The sequence below is a fragment of the Peromyscus leucopus genome, chromosome 18 (genome assembly GCF_004664715.2).
Source record: "Peromyscus leucopus breed LL Stock chromosome 18, UCI_PerLeu_2.1, whole genome shotgun sequence".
Lineage (NCBI taxonomy): Eukaryota > Metazoa > Chordata > Mammalia > Rodentia > Cricetidae > Peromyscus > Peromyscus leucopus.
This window is the reverse complement of record NC_051078.1, coordinates 19,425,943-19,451,703: the sequence shown is the minus strand read 5'-3', so window position 1 is coordinate 19,451,703 and position 25,761 is coordinate 19,425,943. Positions and strand designations below refer to the sequence as shown.

Genomic DNA, 25,761 nt, shown 5'->3' with positions numbered 1-25,761 from the left:
ACCACTCTCACCAAAAGATAGATCTACCAGACTGAAACTTAACAAAGAAATAAAGGACCTAACAGATGTTATGACTCAAATGGACCTAATAGATATCAGAAGACCCTGACATTAATCCATGCACATATGAACACCTGGTTTTTGACAAAGAAGCCAAAACTATACAATGGAAAAAAGAAAGTATCTCCAACAAATGGTGCTGGCATAACTGGATGTCAATATGTAAAAGATTACAAATAGATCCATATCTGTCACCATGCACAAAACTCAAGTCCAAGTGGATCAAAGACCTGAACATAAAACCAGTTACACTAAACTTAATAGAAAAGAAAGGAGGAAGCACTCTTGAACGCATTGGCACCGGAGACCATTTCCTAAATAAAACACCAACAGCACAGACCCTGAGCACAACAATTAATAAATGGGACCTCTTGAAATTGAGAAGCTTTTGCAGGGCAAAAGACACAGTCAATAAGACAAAAAGACAGCCAACAGAATGGGAAAAGATCTTCACCAACCCCACATCTGACAGAGGATTGATCTCCACAGTATATAAAGAACTCAAGAAACTAGACATCAAAATACTGAACAGTCCAATTAAAAAATGGGCTAAAGAGCTAAACAGAGAATTCACAAAACAAGAACTACAAATGGCTGAAAGACATTTAAAGAAATGCTCAACATCCTTAATCATCAGAGAAATGCAAATCAAAACGACTCTGAGATACCACCTTACACATGTTAGAATGGCTACGATCAAAAACACCAATGACAGCCAATGTTGGAGAGGATGTGGAGCAAAGGGAACACTCCTCCACTGTTGGTGGGAATGTAAGCTCGTACAACCACTGTGGAAATCAGTATGGCGGTTTCTCAGAAAATTAGGAATGGAACTACCTCAAGACCCAGCCATCCCACTCTTGGGCATATACCCAAGGAATGCTGATTCATACCATAAAGATACATGCTCAGCTATGTTCATAGCAGCACTCTTTGTAATAGCCAGAACCTGGAAACAACATAGATGCCCGTCAACGGAAGAATGGATGGAAAAAATGTGGTACATATACACAATGGAGTACTACTCAGCAGAGAAAAACAATGAAAGCATGAAATTTGCAGGCAAATGGATGGAACTAGAAAAAATCATCCTGAGTGAGGTAACCCAAACCCAGAAAGACAGTCATGGTATGTACTCACTCATAAGTGGATTCTAGATATAAAATAAAGAACAATCAGACCACAACCCACAGAACCATAGAGGCTATATATATATAGCATGGAGGTCCCTAGGACGACTGTGGCTTATAATAAATTTCAGTTTTACTCAATTATTGAAAAAAAAAATAGCTAAATGAATGGAAACACATGAACTATGAACCAAAGGCTGAGGGGCCCCCAGCTGGATCAGGCCCTCTGAATAGGTGAGACAGTTGATTGGCTCGATCAGTTTGGGAGGCAACTAGGCAGTGGGACCAAGTCCTGTGCTCATTGCATGAGTTGGCTGTTTGAAACCTGGAGCTTATGCAGGGACACTTGGCTCAGTCTGGGAGGAAGGGACTGGACCTGCCTGGACTAAGTCTACCAGGTTGATTGCAGTCCTCGGGGGAGGACTTGTCCTGGAGGAGGTGGGAGTGGGGGGTAAGGGGAGGGTGTGGGAGGGGGGAGAATAGGGGAACCCGTGGCTGATATGTAGAACTGAATGGTATTGTAAAATAAAATAAAATAAAATAAAATAAAATAAAATAAATAAATTAAAAAAAAAAAGATAGAATCTGTGTTTGGTTTTCCATAGGAGATCATCAAGCTAGTACACATACATCACTGTAACTGTGAAAAGTAGCCAATTAAATATGAAAAGACTACTGAACACTGCACGTATACCAACAGACACTATGAACACAGACTGCCTCCTCCAACAGATCCGTAGTTAAATTCTTTTTAAATATGCCTACAATCCTAGTATTCAAAAAACTGGGGCAGGAAGATCCCAAATTCAGAGTCCACCTGGTCTACAAAGTGATACTGTCCCAAAAACTGAAGAGAAGGAGGAGATCTCTTAAAGGTTTTTGAATAAATATGTATTTGAATAAATACTAGTATTTGTACATAATAAAACAGTATCATTAAAATGAAGAAAAAATTAATAGTATCACAATGTAAGTTCAAACATGTCCAACTGCAAGTATCTTAATCAGGAATAAACATTTCTGCTAAAAGTAGCGCAGGAGGGGGAAAGAAGTCAGAAAGGAAAAGCAAATAAACCCAAACTGATCCCCAACAAGCCAGTGTCTGGAAAGCGAAGTGTTACCCCAAGGAAAAAGCACTTGCACGCACCTGGTACATCTGACACATGAGTAAGACGGCCACCCACATGAAGTGAAACACGCTGTTCAGAAACATCCAAAACATCCAAGGGGAGCACGCGGCAATCTGAGTAATGTATGTCCAAAATCCATCCTTGGTGTAAGTGGTCTCACAGTGAAGTCCCCAGTCTAAACGCAGAAGACAGGTGACACAATTACTCTTGCGGTCACCTCAGCTGTTATGGTGACACCACTAAGGAACCGGATCTAACCAGATCTAATTCGTGACATAGAATAGCAAGTGTTTTTATAATCTTAGTAATTCCATAACATCAATAAAAAATAGACCAGAGCAAAAACTCGGCAAACTTCAAAAGAAATTCCTGTCTGAGAAGAATAAGCCGAGTATTATTCCCAGCCCTGGAGAGAACGTTCTCTTTAAACAAGATCATGAGCTGCTTTTGGTGGATGGCGGAGCATGAGTCGCAACAGGCACCTCAGTAAGGTGGGATTTCTCTAACACAAAGTCTGGCATAAAGAATTATTAATACAAATAATGACTTTTGTTGGTAGGAAAGTGTTCTCTGTTAGGTATGCTGATTTGGAAATTAGATGAAGTCCCTGAACCAAATCTTCTTCTTCATCTCTATTGGGGGTTGTATTTCTTCTATCCTTTTATTTATTGCTATCTCGGCAGATAGCATCATTCTGCTAGACCTTCCATGCACCTTCATCTAAACTCTCACGGCACTAAGCCTGCTGAGAAAACAAGTGACATCTTATCTTTAAAAAGTAACTTCTGATACCTGCTCTGTCCAGTAGGCAATAACTCACACCACATGCATTTCAAGTGCATGCGAATTGAACTGTAAGTTTGCTTTCTCAACTGTTGGTGGGAAAGAAGAGCTAACACAATCATTGTGTCCACTCTGGCTAGTAGAGCAAGCACGCGAGTGTGAAGTGCTAGTGTATTTTACCCAGAAGCTTTCTAAGACTACTAAACCAGCAAAGGACATTCATACTAAACGGCGGCTCACTGGCCATGCTTTGCTTGTACTCGACACTGGATACAGTTTCCTTATTGTTTCATTTGATGCCCCAAAACAATATATTTTTATTAAAAGACTTTTGTTATTATTTTGTTAATGCAGTAAATATAATCTAAGTATATAAACATTTGTGTTTTAAAGAAAGCATAAACTAACTGTACTCACAAGAAATACAACCATAAATCATCCAGCAGATCATAAAAAGCAAGAAGAACAGGTATCCCATAAAATATCTATGGTTGCCTGCACCTGAAAGAACACAGAAGCAATTTATTTCAGCTAAGAAAAAACAACTGGCAATATACCTTTACCCGGGTGTGCTAGGAAAGGGATGGTATAGGACAACGATCATATACATATATTACTTATTTTGTAAAACAGTTTTATTTATTTATTTATTTATTTATTAATTTTTTATTTATTTACTTATTTATTTTGGTTTTTCGAGACAGGGTTTCTCTGTGTAGCTTTGCGCCTCTCCTGGAACTCACTTGGTAGCCCAGGCTGGCCTCGAACTCACAGAGATCCACCTGGCTCTGCCTCCCAAGTGCTGGGATTAAAGGCGTGTGCCACCACCGCCCGGCTTGTAAAACAGTTTTTAAGAACATTGTTTTAGTAAAAGTTTTAAAATAAGAATGCTTGCAATTACACTCATGGTATGATGAGGACACTGATACTCAACCTGAAGGCAAGGGAATCCCCAAAATAACACAAAACAGAATTAACGGCTGCCAATCCTCCTCTTTGGTGTGAGGGTCTGCTAAACCTATTCTGTCTTCCTTTTATACCCCTTGCAATCCAGATCTTCTCTCCACAGTCATGCGGTCACTGTAAACATTTCCCTTCTATCACCCCTTCCATCTCAAAGCCACTTTCAGATCGGGGACCTAAGGTGAACTGGGTAAACCCACCTGTCATTCCTCTCTGCCTCTGCACACATCTTTCCAAATGGTATCACTGCCTTACTTTCTCCAGTTTAATGTTTCCAATATCACTTCCCACATCAGATGAATTTCACTGTTACTCAATAGGGAAACGAGGCCAGAGCAGACACCAGAACGGATGTGTAGTGAAATAATTAGACTCTTCCCAACTGATGGTCTCACACACACCCCCACACACGTACATGCACCTCCATGAGCTGCTATACAGACCACCAGAAGTTAATTTAGGAAGCATGTGGGATATAAGAATAACTATCTAGGGAGCTGGAGAGATGGCTCAGCGGTTGAGAGCACCGGCTGCTCTTCCAGAGGACCCGGGTTCAATTCCCAGCAACCACAAGGCAGCTCACAGTTGTCTGTAACTCCATTTCCAGGGGATCCAGCATCCTCACACAGACATATATTCAGGCAAAACACCAGTGCACATAAAATAAAAGTAAATTAAAAAAATGTTTTCAAAAAAAGAATATCTATTTAAATGCTATTTTTCCTTAGTTACCTAAAGTAACTTAAACTAACAAGATTCTTAGAGATTGCTAACACAACTTACCTACACAGTTACCCACCCATGGGCAATGGTGATCAAATTTTGCTATGCAGCGGTTGCACACACCACAGTGTTTGGACCTCACCGGCTTCCGAATCTGTTAATAAACACATTAAAGTATTATGAAAAACACTGCATATAAAAAAGAAAAGCTGGCCAGGCATGATGGTGAACGCCTGTAATCCCAGCACCCCAGAGGCAGAGATAAGTGGATCTCTGTGAGTTCGAGGCCAGCCTGGTCTACAGAGTGAATTTCAGGACAGCCAAGGCCCCACAGAAAAAGAAGAAACACTGAACATTTATATTTTCAAAATACAACTGAGAAAAGAGCACTATATTTTTTTGAGAATTACACCAACATTTCCAAGCTAATAAAATTACTGTTAATTTGTTCAAAACCAAAACTATAGCAACAAGGAAGGTAAAAGTCCTCCATAATATGAAATCTTAAAACAATTTTTAAGAAAGGAAAGAATGGAGAATTGATTGTGGTAATATTTTATTTGTGTTGAAATGTGGTGATATTTTATTTGTACTTGGATAAGTAAAGTTTGCCTGGAGATCAGGGGGAAAAGGCCAGTCATTTTAAGTAAACAAAGTCAGGCAGTGGTAGCACATGCCCTTAATCCTATCACTTAGCAGGCAGGATCTCTGTGTGTTCAAGGCCACACTAGGGAACAGAGCCAAGCCCTGGTGACACACACCTTTAATCCCAGTACCAACCACGGAGACCTGGAGGTCTGTCCAGACAGGCAGTGACAAGGAAGTGAGGTAGCTGGGCTAAGAGCCAATGAGAGGGCAGAACATCAAGGCAGACAGGAAGTAGTGTGCATCTGGAAGCTGCAGAGCTGGTGAGGTAAGGTGGGCTGGTGGCTTTCCCTATTTCCCTGATCTCTCTAAGACTTTCACCCCTATATTTGGTTCTGTGTTTTTTTATTTAGTAAGACCATTTAGAAATTCGTCTACAATTGATTTACAAAAGGTAACAAGTGAGCTTTATCATTGTCTCTTCTAGGACTGAACACTGTGCAAGACAAGTATTCTACTGCTGTGCTAACTCCAAAAATAAGAATGAAGTTCAATTTGTTACAATAAATGATTACAAACTTATTTTGTATCACTCAAGTTTCTACATAATACAACCATCAGTCTTTCTAAACTCTTACACGAAAATTCATTTGATTAATGATCATGATGCTGGTTGCCCTTTAATGTTTCTTTTAATAAAAGGTCACCTTAAAACTGAGTAAAACAGCTGTTCATATTAGAAATCATTAATGAAGTTACCTTCCCCAAATTAACAATCTAGTGTTCTCTTTAACTGCCTCCTGAAATCTCCAATTAGGTTCTGCATCTCCCCTGTTAGAACTGATGACCATATTGAAGAAAGACAATACTCAGGGTTTAGGAGTCACTATTTCGTAACAAAAAGTCATTACTCTGGTCTTTACAAGCACTAAAATGCTATTTATAGTACCTCTCCCTCTACTGTGTATGCTAAATCAGCCAAAGGAATACACAAACTTACAGGTGTTCTTCAAGAGTTCCAACTCCAATGCTGAATTTATGACAAGAGCTAGCGCTATTAAGCTACAACAAAGCAAATGTCCTAAGACCCTTCATTGGTCATACTACCTTTCCCCATTACTCTGCATAGCTTAGGTACCATCCTGGGGTAGCCAGGAAAAAGCAGACTGTAGCTCTTATACCAGTAAGAATGCTCTGGGGACCAAGGAGAAGGACGAGTTGTTCTTTCTCATAGCTGTGACTAAATCTGTTTAGAAGGCAGCAGGATGTATCAGGACCTACCCCACTTCAGGTCCTCAGCTATATTTTCCCTTAGACAACATCACTTCAAGCAAAACTGGTTTAAGGAGAATGTGGCGGCAGGTAGGTATCTTCTGTCAGGTGGGGATTTGTCAGGAAAGGACAAGGAAGGACAGGCCTCCGGTCACCCTCTTTCTGGCCACTGGCCCTCCTGGCCCCTCCCTTTCTCCTGACACCCATTTATTCCCTAACCCTCCTTCCCAGTGGGGCTTAGGGGACTAGAGGTCTATAAAAACTTATAGATTTCACTTTTCTGTCTGAGCCAGTCATGGTTGTTATTCTCTAAGGAGGAACGAACACACACACACACACACACACACACACACACACACTGAACTGAACTAGAGTGGGTGGTAGGAGGGAGGCCCAGTCTCAGAGATGTATTGAGGGCTGATCACACCTGCAGCCAGGATGGAGTGTGAGGTGCTGAGCTGGGAATGCATTAACTCCACCCTGGGCAGGGCATGCTTGTTCTTGGGTGACAGACAGACCCCCCCACCACACACACACACACACACACACACACACACATTTCAGCAAGAGTGAACCTTTTTATAGGGGGGTATATTTTTTTTAATCTCTTAATCTTGTGGATGTGTGCCCCCACTACATACACACGCCTATCAGTTTTTTCTAGGGTCCACCTGTCCCCAGCTCCTTTGTTCTAGTAGGTAAAGCCCAGATGTCCACCACCTCAAACTGCATGTTTAAACTTAAAGGTTTGGGATGTGAGCATGTGTTGACTATTGCTGTGAAGTGTACATGTGTGCAACTATGTGTGTGTACGCGTGTTGGGGGAGCTTGGATCCTGAAATGCAGAGGCTGAGAATTCAACATTTCAATGTTTTTCCAAACAGAAAAGGGAGAGGGGGAAGTGGAGGCAAAAGCTGTCTTGGATACCCATGCATGTTTTGTTTGGGGTTCTGTTTTCCTTTTTAATGATTCTTCTGATTGTCTCTGATGTGATCATGGGGCTGAGGGGAGGCCCCAAACAGGAGCCTACCCATAGTCCTCTCATCCTCTGATGGACCTTCCCCCAGACCGCATTAGCCACCCTGGTGGGAGGGGGTCTGGCTGTGGAGATTCCCAGGTCTCCTTCATTAAAGGATATTTGAGGGGCAGAAAAAAACACCGGACAAGAGCACCAAATTTCAAATGAAAATGAAACATGAAAAAAAAAATCTCAGCAAGGATAACAATGCAAAGGGTGAGTTAGTCTCAAGGTGTGTTTGTTTGTTTGTTTTCAAGACAGGGTTTCTCTGTGTAGTTTTGGTGCCTGTCCTGGATCTCCCTCTGTAGACCAGGCTAGCCTCGAACCCACAAAGATCCACCTGCCTCTGCCTCCTGAGTGCTGGAATTAAAGGTGTGCGCCACCACTACCACCCAGCAGTCTCAAGGTTCTTGAACATAATACCCTTGGCCTATAACCAACACTAACTCATTTCTAAAAACCCAATCAAGTCTTCTTAGGAACTCATCTAGTTATCAATGTGATAAGTAAATAAAAAGCACACCCATACAGTGAAAATTATCTTTATAAAAGAATATGCTCTTTATAATGAGGAATTACCTACCCAAAGTACATGGTTTATAATAATATATAATAAAAAAGTTTATGCCACAATGACAAAAAGGCACCCGTTATTTATTTAACAAGGAAACTTTCATAACAAGACATTCATTTACTTGCTGTATATAATTTAAATGCATTTAGTTTTATGTATGATTTGGGGAAATGCAACCAATGTGCTTGTGTTTGAAGTATTTTCACAAATATTATAAAATAATTGAAACAAAAATCTAAATTTAAAATGTCTACGATAAAATAATCATAACCTTAACTGATTTCACAAACAGTACTTTCAAGTCTTAGTGTATGGCGGTTCAAAAGGACCATTTTTAAATTTCATGACAATACAGTACCTCAAGTTGCACAGACACTTCCAGATAAATACTCAAATTGTATTTGCTACAAGACTGTCGTCTGAAAAATCCTTTCTGGAATTTTTATACTGTGACTCTGACACTCAAGAACTTGTTTAGACTTTGGATTTTAAATATTAGTAGGTTTTCACCGAAGGTTGAAGAAAATGAGAACGGACATGAGCAGGGCTCTGACGTGCAGCCAGGTCTGCTGCAGGAACAAGCACACTCCAGACCGACAGACAGTCCCTAATTCCCTCTTCTCCCACAGACTACAGGATCCTCCGAGAGTCTTTCCCATCCCCAGACTCCCTCCATGCTGAGATATTGCCAGGAGGAAGAGGAGAGAAAGATGAGAAAATAATAAATATTACCAAGCAGGTACTGCAGAATATACTGAGGTCCAGACTTCCAGTCTCTGCAAGTTCAACTATTGTCTGTGAATTAAAAAACAGAAAACGTTTTAATCAAAACTGAGTAACGCTCACCAACTCTTTCGTTACTACTGTGAATCAATAAACATGCCGTCTTGACCCATCTTCTAAGCTCCAATAAGATATCCTGACTGAGTCATTCTTGCCGTCATTACAGAGGCACCTCAGCACTGCAACCTCTTCAGTCTCCCAAACAGGGGAGCAGACCACAGAATTCACCCCGTCAGTTAATTAGGGATAGGAATGACTCATTAAGATTCACTTCCTTTTTAAATGAGCTCTCTGGTTTTGGTCTCCTGGAGCTGAGGCAGGTGCCAAGATGACAGGTGTATTTTTCCCACAGCAGCTCAAACAGCCCTTACAGTACTTAAAACGCCTGGTCCAGTTCTCTACTGGAGGACTACAATACTTCACACACATCCAGCTTCAAGCCCCTGTGTCATGGAGAAGGACGCCCTCCATCAGTCATGGACAGGGCACCCTGGCTCCTGGAACGGAGGATTAACACTATCAGTCTACTGGCTTTTTAGTTTAACAGGTAATTCACCCACCATTCCTTGGGGTGGAGGTCAGAGAGATGTTTCAGCTGTGACATTCACCTCTGAAAACAACCAGAGCACCCTTGGTCAAGGGAAGGAAGGTTAAATCATAAAATGTAAAGCCAGGCAGAACAAGGCACCGGGGAACATCACAGAAAATCCGGAGGAGAACAATTCTGCTGAAAATGCCACTGGTTCTAAGAGTGTCTTCCTTTCTATCTAGATCTCCACTATAAATACTGGAAAGCTGTCAATCAACTGGGTACATCACCACCTTCTTCTTCTGTTCTTCTGTGGCTTTAATAATCCCTGGATCTGATTTCCAAGACTTCCCGAAATTGTAGAAAAGTGCGACACTATTAGCAAGGAAGGGAAGGTGAATAAACAAAAAGTTGAGATGTGTCCAAGTTAAGGAATCTAAAGCAGACATCTTTACACAGAGATTTATAACCCATACGGTGTTACCACACAAGAACACCTACCAACCAAAATTGGTAAGCTTTTCTAAGTCAAAATATACTTCCCATAATGTCCATAACTAAGTACAAAAAGATAAAATATAGCCTTCTAATAAATTTAAGCCACAAAGTCTTATGATACTTTAAAAGTCAGTAAATATTAAAAAATTCAGTAGATCAATATTGCTCTTTACAAAATGAAGGCATTTTCAGTTAGACACATACTGTTCTTCTTGCACCAAAACTTGTAAATATACAGATATATCAAACTCTTCAGTTATCTGTGATGATTAGCTTTAATCGTCCACGTGACATACCTTAGCGTCACCTGGGAAGTGTCCTAGTAAGGGATTATCTAAATTAGGTTGGCCTGTGTAGACTTGTATGGTGGATTTTCTTTTTTAAAAAATTTTCTTTTCAATGATTTGTATTTATTTTCATTATCTGAATCTCAGGGAGGGGGAGGTGTGTGTGTGTGTGTGTTGTGTGTTGTGGGGGGTTGTGAGTGTAGTGCCCATGGACAGGCAAAGCAGGTACTCGCTCCTCTGGAGCTAGAATTACAGGCAGTTGTGAACCCTGCCCCGGGTCCTGGGAGCACAGCAAGAGTAACCCTGAGTCATCGTCTCTTAGCTGCTCCAAGCTGCTTTTCACTGAGGGTCACAGAACCAGACAACACCAGGGTAACAAACAGCAGAGTTATGTATTTAACTGGCAAGTTAAATATTTATAATATAATAATATTTATACAGTTATATATTTAAAGGATGCATTACTACAGGAAAGCCAACAAAGGTAAGTTTTCTTCTTTGCCTTTTTCTGAACTTATTCAAGTTGATGTTAATTTTAGAAAATATTTTTAAACCTTCCTAAAATAGAAAAGTTTTACCTAATAAAAATGTACCAGGCATTTATAAATATAAAAGAATCAAACACTATAAAAAATATTGCTGCCGGGCGGTGGTGGCGCACGCCTTTAATCCCAGCACTCGGGAGGCAGTGGCAGGCGGATCTCTGTGAGTTCGAGGCCAGCCTGGGCTACCAAGTGAGTTCCAGGAAAGGGGCAAAGCTACACAGAGAAACCCTGTCTCGAAAAACCAAAAATATTGCTAAGGCAATAAGAGTCTGGAAATACAGAATATCTGATTTACTCAATAGTGTTTTCAAGGTGCGATATAGAAATTAACAGACAAGACTGAAAGATTTCCCTTCACATGTACATACACTGCTTCTATTTCTCCTGAAGGACAGTTATAAAAAGAACTTGAATGAAACAATCCCACATGTATTTGGTAAATGTCTGAACACCAAACAACCACATCAAACTCCAGAGAAGCAAAGGGGGGGATTCATCCTCAGCACCTGCTAAGCAACACCAACTTATGGCCGTTGGCGACACCCTGCCTGATCTTTACACCGGCACTAAGAAAAGCCGCTGCCAACTTTTCCGGCAAAAGCGTTATATTACTCCTTCAAGGATGAGTGTTTATGCTTTAGCAGGCCACAACGAGAGAGGCTGAACTCACCGCCGTTAACATCATCATTTCTGTGTGTACAGGGGTGGCTGTGGCAGGTGATCCCAGCTCCATCCTGTTGAGGAAGAAGGGAACCGCATGCAGAACTTTAACAGACTCCTGAGCAAGAGTCCACAACTAGCCGGGCGGTGGTGGCGCACGCCTTTAATCCCAGCACTCGGGAAGCAGGGACAGGCGGATCTCTGTGAGTTCGAGGCCAGCCTGGGCTACAGAGTGAGTTCCAGGAAAGGCGCAAATCTACACAGAAAAACCCTGTCTCGAAAAAGAGTTCACAACTAAGCTTTTTCTCTTAGGCAAAGAAAAGGTGGACGGAAACGGCCAGATCAGACGGTGAAGTGGTGTCATCCTGGCACCAAAGCAGACAGGAAAAGCCAACTATTACCCTACAGCCTATCACAGAAAACATGAAAGTCTCAGTAAATTCACTTCAGTTAATCATAGGAAAGAGGAAAGATGAAGAGAAATGGCATAATAATTATGTTAAAATACTTTCAAGAAAAATCAAAGGAGAAAAAAAGGTAGATAGTGGCCACAAGCCACAGAATCCAGTCTCCAAGAAAACATAACCTAAGGAAAAAGCAAATGAACGGACGATGTTCCATAACTGAATTTAAACACGAGGGCCAGTGAGGTGACTCCGTGGGTAAAAGCCCTTGCTGGGCAAACACGAAGACCTGAGCTCAATCACACAGCCACCGTGGGAGGAGAGAACCACGCCAGAGCGGTCCTCCGACCCTACCACGTACCCTGGCAGCTCATACACAATGCTAATCAAAGGTACATTTTAAGTTGAAATATGAACCTACCAAATAATTTAAGGATAAGGCAGTAAGATAAAGGGGTTGCCTCTAGAAGTAAGAAAACAAACTGGAACCAAACAAAACTATGAAACCATAAACTAAGAAAAACTAAATACACACAGAGCATAAACAGGCTAATTCACTCAGGCTGTCCTCCCTCAGCCTCTGAGGTGCTGTGAGGATGGCTGTGGGCCACCACACCCAGATAATCCAGTCTTACTGACTTCTCTCTTGAGTAAAGGTAGGTTCCCGTTTGTTTTCGCTTTTGAACGTGCTTGAGCTTCAGGAGAACCAGAGAGATGCACTCACAGGCAGGAACTACGAATCCAAGTCTAGAGGTGAACTAGTCCCAAAAGCCAGCATCTATCCTGTGGGTGTATGCTTATGCCTGCATGTTTACAAGACTCCTTTCTTTTTTCTTTTTTTTTTTTTTTTTTTTTTTTTTGGTTTTTTCGAGACAGGGTTTCTCTGTGTAGCTTTGCGCCTTTCCTGGAACTCACTTGGTAGTCCAGGCTGGCCTCGAACTCACAGAGATCCGCCTGGCTCTGCCTCCCGAGTGCTGGGATTAAAGGCGTGCGCCAACACCGCCCGGCTAAGACTCCTTTCTAATGTCAACTAACAAAGGTTAGAAGAAAATGACCTTTAAAAAAAACAAAATGCTGATTAATTAATTAATATTTATATATTTATTATTTATAATATATATTTATATATTTATTAATTAATTAATATTTATATATTTCTTTGGACTTTCAGTTTTTCCATACTGGTGCTAAGGTTCAATGTATAAGGAAGAAACCTAAATCAATATACACTTAGCAATGCCTACAAAATGACAAGGAAAAAATACTATCAATACACTGGAAAACTGAATGCAATCCTCTCCAGTTAGTTTAGGTCATGACAGAGTTACCTGAAGAACCAGAACACTCAGTCTCATGCACAGAATGTGCTGGAAAAGTACACAGAGTATTCCTTTCTAACTTGTTGAGTTAAAGGACAAATTAAGAACTTAAAAAGGGCACAGTGGCACACACCTACAGTCCAAGGTACATGGAAGCAGAGACAGAACTCCCTTGAGTACAGGAGTTCCAGGCCAGGCTGGACAACATCATAAAACCTTCCCAAATCCAAACGAGCCAGATGTGGTAAAAAGGTTCGTGTGTACTTAGGATCCCAAATTATAGTTTTTAGTAAGTATTTTATGCTGGGTATAGTGGTACACACCTTTAATCCTAACACTTGGGGTGCAGTGTGGGGTGGATCTCTTTGAGTTCAAGGCCATCCTAGTCTATATAGTAAATTCTAGGACAGCCAAACTTATTTAGAAAGAACCTGTTTCAAAATAAATAAATAAATAATAAATTAGGATTTTATGTTGATAACTCGGTGGTTAGCACATGATATATGTTGACACATAGTGACTACAAACACTAGTACTGTGTTTAATGAAGCAAAAGAGATTCAGTATGTGTAAAAGGAAATGAAAAGCTATCTACTAAGTTTAAAGAAAAAAGTGAAATTAAGAAAGTCCTTAGAATCCAGTATGATAGCTCATGTGTATAATCTTAATTCTTGGTTGGGAAAATGAAGCAGAAGGATTGCCATGAGTTCAAGGCAAGTTTGTGCTACATAAAAGACCCCACTGCAAACAAGGGGGGTGGGTGGTCCTTAGAGAAAATAGTTGGATATTAAAAATATGTAAGCCAGTGTTTGATAAAAAAGTTAAAAATACTTTGACAGCTTTCAATTCTAGCTTTAACAAAGACCAGCTATACGGCCTTGGGTTCCTAAGGCCTAAATTTTCCCATCAATAAAATGAATTAACACTAGCTTACAAGATGTGGGTAAATGTTTCTTTTAAACTGAGTTAATATTGGCTGATATTATTGTTTGTGGTTGTTAAAAATAGTGTTTAAAAGCATCCTACTAAATACAAGTATTTACAAACTTTTTATATTAGTTCACATTTTTCTAGGAATACTGATTCACTGTAATAAATCATGAGCTCAGTCCTAATGTCAAATCATCAAACATTTGCTTGGATAGGGCTGTGCTTTAAACACATCCTTTTACAGCAAAGGATATCATTCCAAAACCAGAAGAACCATGTCACATACATCCAGAATTTGGTTGCCAAATATATCCCAAGAGGCAATGCACTGTGCATCGAATGGTCAAAAAAGGACCTGGAAAACAAACATTTTATACAACATAAGTGCTGTTTCATTATATTTGAATAGAATGAACATATTTCATTGTAAAATAAACAGAGACTAAAATTACAAAAGCGAGATTATTTCAATACTGAGATTGTTTTCACAGTAACAATGACATCAGCAAGATCCTCTTAACCTACCAAGAACCAAACATACTTTGCAGTTTTAGAATTTCAGTGTATTCCACCTTGCTGCACTTTAGGATACAGCAACTTCATCATCCAGCACATTGTTCAAGGACATTATAATTCTGGCAAGAGGACAAGAGAGTACTGATCTCTCCTAACCTACCCAGTTCAGTTAAGGTTGGGGCCCATCTTTTCAAGTAAAATGAACTGGCCAATTCAGTGCAGCTGGAGGCTTAGATTTGTAATACTTAAAACCTAGGAAGAAATACTGATAAATGTCAGGACAAACAGGACCTTTTATCCATGCAGATCAAGTATCTTGATGTTTTCCTATTTAACAAACCATCTGTCAGAGTTCCTAGGAGATTACAGAGATGAATTAACCAGCAGTCAGCTCACTCTGAGAACTAACATTAGCAGGTGACTAGTCATTCTTTTTCCTGTGTGAACTATTTCCAAAGTCTTTTCTAAAATTCCAGTGACAATAAGATGCTAAAAGGTGGTGAATGAAATGGGGATGTGGGTCAGACACCTTCTTAGGTTTGCTGAACTGGGCAGCTTTCAGGGCAGAGAGACTTAATGAGAAAGGAAATGGTCAGTGCTGAAAGCAAGGAAAGACGTTTTTAAAGGACTAAGCTGCTTCGTGATGGCGTAGACACCGTCCACTCTGCCAGTACAGTCAGAGCTCATCGCTTTTACATGCTGGTAAACAAAGGCAATACCTACAGCAAGGTAAGTGTAATAATTACCTAAGAAATCAGTAACATATCACACTTACAGTTCAACAAACTCACATTCACTTTTAAAGAAACAGTTTAACTATTTCTAAGAATGTATTTTATCTTCAAAAATCATATACTAGACTTTTGTCATTAAAGAACTTTTCGAATAATTTTAATAATGCTAAAAGACCTAAAGAATTTCACTAAAAAAATTATCAATAAAGATAATATTCTAAACACAGACAACATTAATTTGACATAGCAAGGTACAAATTATGTCCTTTCATAAATCTGAAGTTAGAAATAACACACTTACTTGGAAAGAAACTGTACTGTAGCCCAAACGCCACCATACATCAGCCCTTTGATGAGCCAAGAATCAATATTTAGGTCTGCTATAAACCCAACCAGCCAAATGACTAGGAATGGAGTTCCTAGCATCACTTTCTGCCGAAATTCCTGTAAAAACAAACATTAAAAAGTTGTTGTATGTATCAGATGATCTCCATGTTAACCACAGCTATTTTTATGAAAGTGTGCAACCAAAAGTAGGATTCACTCACTCAAATCTGCCGATAGTGTTCAGTAACACACAACACCCAACACTTTCAGAGGGTTTTCTTAAGATTGTGGAAAATGAGAACAAATAGAAGCTGGACTTATGGGAGTGAGTTCTACACAACCAGACATAACAGACAACAAACACAGGATAGGTTAGGATTAAGGTGGCTAGTTAGAAAATAGCAGGATGGGTTAGGATGGCCAGTTAGAAAATAGCAGGATGGGTTAGGATGGCTAGTTAGAAAATAGCAGGATGGGCTAAGGTGGCTAGTTAGAAAATAGCAGGATGGGTTAGGATAGCTAGTTAGAAAATAGCAGGATGGGTTAGGATGGCTAGTTAGGAAATAGTTCATAATGCCAACAGCCCGTTTTAATAGGGGCTTTGCTAACTACAATCTGAATGTATGGTCTCCTAACTTTATCATATAGTACAAAACTAGAGACGCTTAAATTGGAGAAGGCATTCAAAATGATAGATAGTAACAGTATATTAAAACTATAAAATGATATAAAGAATAAAATCAAGGCCAATAAGACAGTTCAATGGGTAAAAGTGCTTGCCACGCAAATCTGACCACTTGAGTCTAATCCCTGAAACCCACAATGAAAGGGGGGAAATGATTCCCCAAAACTTGTCCTCTGATCTCTACACATATACCATGTCTGTAAAGGCGCGCGTGCACACGCACGCGCACACACAGACACAGACACACACGCGCGCACAAAGAACCACACACAACAAAAACAAAACCCACCAAACAATCAGCAGGGTTTCTTAGTGCACAGAATGGAAGAATAGGTTGTTGTGGAATATTACTTTAACTAAGCAAAGATATGGTACATTTGTTTATGCTGTATTTGTTTAACAATGTAAAGATGTATTGCTTTATCTGCCTAAGGCACCTGACTGGTCTAATAAAATGCTGAACGGCCAATAGCTAGGCATTAGAGGGATACAATAGGCTGGCAGGCAGATGGAATTAAGTAGGAGGAGGAATCTAGGCTTGGGAGAGAACAAGGGAGAGAGGGAGATGCCCGGAGCCAGCCAAACATGGAGCAGGACATACAGAATGAAAGAAAGGTAAAAAGCTCCAAGGCAAAACACAGATGACGAGAAACAGGTTACATTAAGTTCTAAGAGTTAGCTAGAAACAGCATAGGATAAAGCTGAGCATTCAAAACTAATAAGTCTCCATGTCATCATTTTGGAGCTGGTTGGAGGCCCAAAAGAAAGCCTGTTAAATTTGGTGTCCAACATGGGGCACATATTTCCACATAGGGTCTGAAAGTTGAAAACATAACAACCAAAAACAAAACAAAACAAAACAGCTCCTTTAGGAGGCTCTGCCTTACAACGAGCACTTGAGTAGAAAGAAGCTAAGTAAAAACACCTGCCACAGTGCAGGTACCAGTTTCCTATAGTTGGGGCGGTTGAATACAGCTCCTGATTAGACACAGCTCCCAGGTGAATGCAAATCTCAGCCAGGCTGGCGGCAGAGCCAGCAGACAAGCCGTTTAGCAGTTTAAGGTTTGGCTCATGTGGTCAGAAAAGGCTAGAAACACACAGTAAAGACAGGTCCAGATGTAAAAAATGTACCTCTAAACAAGTTACAGTGTGTTTAAAAATGTGCATGGACTTAAGAAAGAAAAGAAAAATGGGTTTAGACAGCCGTAGGGAAAAAATACATAGTTTAAAAATAATAAAGTCAAGGCTTTAAAGGGAGAGTAAAGTATCAGAAAAAGAAAAAAGCCACATAAAGATGGGAAATACACAGAGCATCTGGATCTTCTATGGTGTTGTGCTGACTTTGAATTTTTTGAATGCTGATGAGCAAATGACAGCTGCTGAGAGACACTGGATTGTAAATGGGACTGCTGAATTCAACCAGCCTAAATACTTTAGGAATGTCCTAACTTTACAATGGAATTCAAAAAATGTATTGTGTTGGGGAAGAGGTTTTGCCTTTGTTTCCACAGATAACGAAAGGCTGTGGATTCCTTCAAGGAGATCAGGTTCAACCAAGGAGACCTGAAAAATCTTGGTTACAGACTTAAAGAAATAAACCTAAACCAAGGAAAGCTACAAAACAGGTGATGTATATACTGATCCCTCTGTATGGGAACAGTTCTGAGAGTGGAGAAGAAATGTTATAACTAGTTTCCCCAAGACCTGACCATTATCTCAATTTTCTCAGGACTCCCTAAAGATGCTGTCTATTGCAGCACCAATCTACTTCATAAAAGGGTGATGGGCGTCAAAGAACCTCCACATGGAGTTTGCTTTCACTGTGGCAAAACTAGCCACTGGGCAAAGAAACTGCCCTGGCCCTGACTGCTGACAGTATGCTGTATAAACTGGACAAGCAGGACACGAAGGAAAAAGACTGCAAAACTTTGCCAATACATGGCGGGATAGTCCTTCAAATTTCCTGCTTTATAGAAAAATCTGCCAGATATTCTAGGCCTGTAGGCCAAAGATGAATGCCCCAATGTTGCAGAGGAACCCTGGGTGACTGTTCAGGAAGCCACATATCTCTGTCATTTCTACAGTTATAAGTTGCTTGCTCTACACTTCCTATTTACTCAGGTAATATTACATCCTTCTGGGATCTTTGATGAAGTGAAGACTAGGTAATTATAGTTTTCCTTAGTTACGATAGAAGGTAAGTTAGGTACAAAACTTTGGGCTCATCAAGATAGGATAAATAATGGAGTATTTTCTCTGAATTTGCCAAATACAAAATGGACTGGGCATTGTGAATTTAATTCTTACCTGATAATTGTTCTTATTATATATAGTTTTACTACTATGTTAAAGTTAAAAACCTTTCTTTTTATTTAGACAGAAAGGAGGAAATGTGGAATATTATTGTAACTAGGCAAAGATATGTTACATTTGTTTCTGCTGCATTTGTTTAGTGATGTAAAGATGTGTTGCTGTTTTACCTTGCCTGTCTAAAGTGCCTGATCAGTCTAATAAGAAGCTGAGTGGTCACTAGGCAGTAGAGGGATAGGCAGGGCTGGAGGGCAGCGAGAAGTAGGAGGAGGAATCTAGGAGAGACAGAGAAAGAAAGGGCTAGGGGGAGATGAGGGAGAAAGAAAGGGAAACACCTGGAGCCAGCCAGGCAGCCACCAACCATCCAGACATGGAGTAGGACATACGAACGAAAGGAAGATAAAAAGCCCTGATGCAAAATGTAGATGAAGAGAAACAGGTTAAATTAAGTCATGAGAGCAAGCTAGAAATGAACACAAGATAAGGCCAAGCATTCATAAATAATAGTAAGTCTCCATGTCAGGATTTTGGAGCTGGTTGGTGGCCCAAAAGAAAGCCTGTTACAATGGGCTCTGAACACCTCTCATCAAGTCAGTGTTCAGAACTCGAAGAGACGCTTCTGTATCCTTTGTAGACTGTTGTGTTTATCAGCTCCAAGAAGGGACCACAAATACAGCGAAACCTACTTTAAGAGTTTATTTGGGGGCGGTGGTGGCGCACACCTTTAATCACAGCACTCAGGAGGCAGAGGCAGGCAGATCTTTGTGAGTTCGAGGCCAGCCTGGACTACAGAGTGAGATCCAGGAAAGGTGCAAAGCTACACAGAGAAACCCTGTCTCGAAAAAAAACCAAAAAAAAAAAAAAAAAAAAAAAAAAGTTTATTTGTAGAGAGTGAGGGAAGGGGAGGGGGGTGCACAGGCCTGCCTGGAAGAGAGTAAGAAACAGGGGGGCGGGAGGGGGGTCTGCTTTTAAAGGTAGCTCAGTGAATGCTATCAGGGCTTAAATAGCCAAGCCACTCTGCGCATGTGCATAGATTACACAGGACAGAAGGCCCTGGGGGTGAATAAGCATTTTGCCTGACTGCCCATGGTGCATGTGTGTCTGTGGGACCCCGGAAGTGGCTAGGAGGATGACAGAAACATTAACATTGTCTGGTTGTCAGAAGTCCACACTTGTAATATACAAATGCACACACCACTCTGTAATGCCTGTCAAAATTATACCATCACAGCATCAATAAGTAGTACTTATTGTCTTGGCGCGGGTGTGTGTGTGTGTGTGTGTGTGTGTGTGTGTGTGTGTGTGTGTGTGTGTGTGTTTGGATACTGTTTCTCTGTAAAAAAAGAGAACCTTGGGGGCTGGAGAGATGGATGGCTCAGTGGTTAAGAACACACTGTGTTCTTGCAGAGTACCTGAGTTAAATTCCAGCAACCACATAGGGCAGCTCATAGCACCCTGTGATTCTAGCCCCTCTGGCCTCTAGAGGCACCTGTAGTCATTGACTTCCTCCTCAACACAAACAATTAAAAATGAAAATAAATGAAAAGTGAGAGAAAGAGCTTCGGGGGCTGGAGGGAGAGCACAGCAAATAGAGGACTTGTCTCCCAAGCATGAGGGCTGGAGGTTGGATCCCTAGAATCCACGTGCGAGCTGGGGGGGGGGGGTTGTCACATCCCACAACCCCATGATCCCAGTGCACCAAAGAAGGGGATCCATGGAGCAAGCTGGCTGGTCAGAACAACAGAACAGCCGAGAGGCCCTGACTGAGTCTATCAGGTAAAAAGCAGCAGGGGAAGACACCTGATGTCAGCCTCAGGTCTCCACAGGTGCATGCTCACCCATGCACCTGCACACTGTACTCACACAGACACACGAGCTTCATTGTGTCCTGCACTTCTAACAGTGTGTGTTACAGTGACTTGAGCTGAAAAGTTTGTTTTTTTGTCTTTCCTTCAGTAGCTTTGAGACACCATCTTACTGTGTATCCCTGGATAGCCTGGAAGTTGTTGTGAAGATCAGGCTTACTTTGAACTCACAGAGATCTGCCTGCCTCTGCCTCCAAAGTTCTGGGATTAAAGGTATATGTAATCTAGCACTTGGGAGGCTGAGGCAGGAAGATCAAGACTTCCAGGCCATTGTGGGCTACATGGCAAAATGCTATCTCAAGTACATATGTATACAGAGAGAGATAAGAAAAAAGTCTAGAGATATGTCTGATGATGCAGAAAGACTGGACTACTCAAATGTTGCTGGTGAGATTGTGAAATAATATAATTCTATAGAAAATAGTTTGTGATCCATAGAGTGCAGAATTGCTTTTATCTCAGACATGAAAACTTAAGCTCAGCCGGGCGGTGGTGGCGCACGCCTTTAATCCCAGCACTCGGGAGGCAGAGGCAAGCGGATCTCTGTGAGTTCGAGGCCAGCCTGGACTACCAAGTGAGTCCCAGGAAAGGCGCAAAGCTACACAGAGAAACCCTGTCTCGAAAAACCAAAAAAAAAAAAAAAAAGAAAAGAAAAAAGAAAACTTAAGCTCACATAGGAAAAAAATATATATATTAATTTATATATAACCTCAAATATATTAATAAGGAAGTTTGTGTATTAATATATCATCATCTTTAAATTTAAAAAAAAATTGCACCTGACCTACAGAAAAATAAATTTTGGAATACTTACATTCAGCAAAATCAACAATTATGGCGCTTTATAAAGTAAGTCAAGGTATTCTTAGCACTAGACTAGTTAGTATACTGCGTGGAACAAGTTTTAAAGTGTGGCAGACAGAATGAAATCACAGTCAGTCAGTTTCTGCACAGCTAGTAAATGACTGGAAGCGTTAACACGGCTACAGAAACAGTTCATCATCCTCATTTGTGAAGCTTCAGAACAGCAGTGTGAGTAAACACACCACAAGCTCAGCTCTTCTGGTATCAGTGTGATGGACCAGGGGCTCTCCACTCAGTAAGGGAGCTGGAATTGGTGCACACAAATGAGCTGCTGCTTTCAAGTGTGTCACACTCCATTCAGAACTTGTGTTTCTGTCACACTGGCAGATGGGGGGGTTAATGTTAACTTCTGTGTATTTTAGTACTGCCACTAGAAAGGCTAACGTACTCAACTTTTCTATAAAAAATTAATAACAACAACTAATATCACTCACGTGATTGCTGTCAAGCTTAAATATTTAGTTATTATTTAATTACTTAAGCAGATTTTTTTAAAATGCAGGTTACTATCTTCCTTTTTAGTGGAAATAATGTTTTCTTAGGAACATAGACTCTGTGTTTAGAAAAATGTTTTTAAGTTTTAAAATCACATTATAAGTAGACAGTTAAGTCAACAGCCATAAATTTTAAAACTGAAGGTTTATGGAAGAAAATAGACTTTCTATGAAACAGCCCTAAATGGAAGCTTTCTGTCTTAAAGTTATACTGTATCACAGAGAATAAAAAGCTCGATTAACTAGAGCTATAGTGCTCAGTTTAAAAAGACTCACAGTGAGACTAAGATGGCTCACAGTTCATCATCACACTAACAAACGCACACGTGCACAGAATGCTTTCATCTACGAGACCAGTTCAATTGAAACCCATTTATACGTACCCATCCTCCTTAAGTATCATACAGCAAAGACAAGAAACTGTGCTACATACTCCATTTTATTCTGGCTGAAATAATACTTTAAAAATTACAGTGGAGGATGTAAAACTTAAGGTGTGTGAATATTTACACCAAGTAAAGCACAGATTGAAGACTGAAAGCTTTTCAGCCACGAGTTACCTTATCGGCCTTCAGCTTTCTAAGGAAAGATGGGTTGTCGTACCCTTTCGCTTGCCTTGCTTCTTGCAAATGGTTGATCATCCACACGTTTTTCCTTTGCTTTGCCAAATCAAGTGCTGACTCACCCTGGAAATGTAAACAGAAGATATTCACATTAAAAATAAAACTAATATTGTCATTAATAACTTTTAAAGAAACTCCATAAAAATAAATTGACTACATAAATTTATTGACAGTGGTTTCTGACATCAGGTAAATCAATTTAGAAATCCCAATCATTACATACCTGTTATCATTTTCCATTTAAAATACAACTGGAAATACATTTTTTCATCATACACTATAGATTCTATTTTTGCTTGCATTCTGACAAATTAGAGAGCAAATCACAAAGTAGGTATGTGAGTACCTGCTGGATCAGAGGCTATCCTTAAGCTTATCAGTCACGGCACATTCCTTACAGACTTCACTAGCATAAATGAGTGCTGTAAAGCATCCTAACACTACCTACCAAGTTGTCAGGAGTCTGCTGACTTCAGGGATGGTGGGAGCCTTCAGAAGAGATTAGGGAAGGAAGGAAAAGTCAACCTCTACCTCAACCCCTGTGCTGGAATTCAGCCTACCAGAAACTCATCCACCCAGAGAGAAATTCCCAAAGAGAGCACAAAAGAGAGCGACTGGAAATCCTTCCGTTGCAGTTAGAAGCTACAAGGTCCCTTTAATCCTAAAACAGGAAGGCCAGGAAGGCCAGGAGTACAGGAACAAGTCAAGAGACAACAAGTACATACACAGCTTAGTCCTAGATGCTCCCTTCTGCCCTTACTCAGTTAAATTTTCTATATCTTCTGTAAACTAGACACCTACATTTCCAATCTATTTAATGTCCTCTATCTGATTCTTTAAACAAAAGACAAATTAAAACTGTTTGCCAAAATTTGAAGAATGATATTCAAATTATTTTTTTAAAAATAACAACTGAAATTTTACTTCAAAATGCTGGATTAAAAAAGAAAGAAAGAAACAGGGACTCCTAAGGCACTTATCAAGTATAGAACAGTTTTAAAAAAAATTAAGCATAATACTACCATACAACAACAAAGAAATACAATCAAACAATAAATTTTTTTCAAAAGCCCAGGAAGATTTTTAATACAAAAACCAATGGTATTTAATAAGGAATGGGCTAATCTAGGGATATTTCTTTTTGATAGTCCTTGCTTATTCCAGAATTCCATCACCTGAGTTTTCAGAAGCGGCTAATGAATCCGAACTATAAATATTACCTGAATAATAGCAATCCCTTGGGTAACCACTCCCAGATTATCCTGCAGTTGCCTCGGTCCAGCTGAGCACCCCTTCCACTAGAGGCCATGTGACACCTAAGGATTGCCTAGACAGAAAGATTGAGGGAGCTTTAAAACCTTCAACTCCTCTAGTCTTCTGACCGTGTTCGTATAGTTCTTTCAGTCGGCTGGTAAACAGACAAACAATTCAAAAGTTGTACTAAAACCAGGGTTCAGAGTCAAGTCTACATTTGGTCACTCCATGTTGCAGCCAAAATAGTAAATACTACTAACAAAAGTAACACCACAAGAATCCACATGGAGTATTTATAGACTATGTCACTGGCAGTAGACAAATCCTTCAGGGTTTTGGTCAACTAACCATGGCTAAGGTGGAAGATCACTTCAAGTTATGCCTTAGTGGGACAATCTCACTGTCAAAACTAAGACTAGTTAGAGACCGTTGAGGTCCAGGTATTCAAGAGCTAATGAACAACTGCATTCTCCAATGGTTCTCACCTCCTTCCAAGAAACTACAGGGCTCCTTCTGTCTACATCCATCCCTTGACAGGTTTAGAAAAAGACTGGAAATGCTTGGGGAGCACTCAGATCAATTATTCTTCCCAAATTAAAATTTCTAAATTTATCCATGTAACAAAACCACCATAGTAAAAAAGAATTATGACATAAGCCATAAATGTGTTTTCATTCTTAGAACACAAATTACTTTTTTACCCTATGGTTAATATTTAACCATAACCTAGGGCTGTGGTGTAAAATTCTTCTGACACTTATCTGATGAAAGCCAATGATCTTCTCCCCACCCCCCCAAATGCGGTCACAGTAGTACTTTAAACAAGTCTAAGGGGTTTGTAGGTCTATCTCATCCTAGATTCATTGTGAACCTAATCTATGGCTACTTATCCGTCCAAATATCAACTTTAAAATATTTTAAAGTTATCTATTATTAAAGTAGTCTTCAAAATAAGTTGTCTTATTTTGATAGAAGAAATTTGCTTTATACATTAAAGGAATCTAATTCCTTTTTCAAACAAGTAATTTACAGAAGCAATTTCTAGTTAACCTAGACGGATTTAAAAGAAACTTAACCTGATTTATAAAATATTTATTTTAGGAAAGGGCCAAATAGTTAAAGTTATAGCACAGAAAATGTTTGTTTTATCTTGTCTGGGGAACATAACTTTTTTATAGCTTTTAAAATCAAATCCAGATTTGTAGCTACATCCTACCCTTACAATTCGTTTTTACTTTACATTTTAAAGCTATACTTATTTTATTCTATGTGTATTAGTGTTTTGTCTGCATATGTGTACATATACTACATGAATGACAGGTGCCTGCCAAAGTCAGAAGAGGGGGTTAGAGCCCCTGAAACAAGTTCCAGATGGTTGTGAACCACCATGGTGGTGCTGGAAAATGAACCCGGGTCCTCTGCAAGAGCATCCAGTGCTCCTAACTGCTGAGTCAGCTCTCCAGCCCTACAATTCATGTTTGGCAAGATGATCTTTCCTAGTATTTAAAATGAAAACTGAAATAAAAAAAATGTTGTCAAAATTATGAACAAAGAATAATGTTGGAGCTTTTAAAATTAATTTCTTTTCAAAATTTGCAGTTACCTAAATAATTCACTTTATATGGTACACAGTGAGAAGGCATCACTTCATGCTAAATATTATCAAAACAGAATGAAATCCTATTATCTTCAACTCAAAATAGTACTGTCCCCTCAGCATTCACAACCTCAACATGTGTCAAAAGACAAGGTAACTAAGATTAAGGCAAAAGCTGTCTCACCAGGATGCTTTCTTTCACTCGCAAATATAATCTCCCGTGTCGTTCCTACTCTAAAACATAACAGATATTATCTCAAATCCTTTCAGTTATCTCCACCTCTACTCCTTGGCTAAGC

The 25,761-nt window shown here is 39.9% G+C and overlaps 1 protein-coding gene across 3 annotated transcripts in view; it reads right to left on the bottom strand.

The window, feature by feature from the left end:
• Positions 1-25,761, bottom strand: part of Zdhhc17 (zinc finger DHHC-type palmitoyltransferase 17) — a 79,583-nt gene that overhangs the window by 6,353 nt on the left and 47,469 nt on the right. For 2 of the 3 annotated variants that reach the window (XM_028873045.1, XM_028873044.1), the window contains exons 8-15: positions 22,549-22,674; positions 15,745-15,887; positions 14,448-14,548; positions 9,844-9,968; positions 8,971-9,033; positions 4,850-4,943; positions 3,521-3,604; positions 2,338-2,495 (exon numbers count right to left, since the gene is read on the bottom strand). In XM_028873045.1, coding sequence (XP_028728878.1) covers positions 2,338-2,495; positions 3,521-3,604; positions 4,850-4,943; positions 8,971-9,033; positions 9,844-9,968; positions 14,448-14,548; positions 15,745-15,887; positions 22,549-22,629 — 849 coding nt within the window. In that variant the 5' untranslated portion in view covers positions 22,630-22,674. Of the gene's footprint in view, positions 1-2,337; positions 2,496-3,520; positions 3,605-4,849; positions 4,944-8,970; positions 9,034-9,840; positions 9,969-14,447; positions 14,549-15,744; positions 15,888-22,548; positions 22,675-25,761 lie in introns of all 3 variants that reach the window. The other variant, XM_028873043.2, reaches the window with a different exon arrangement.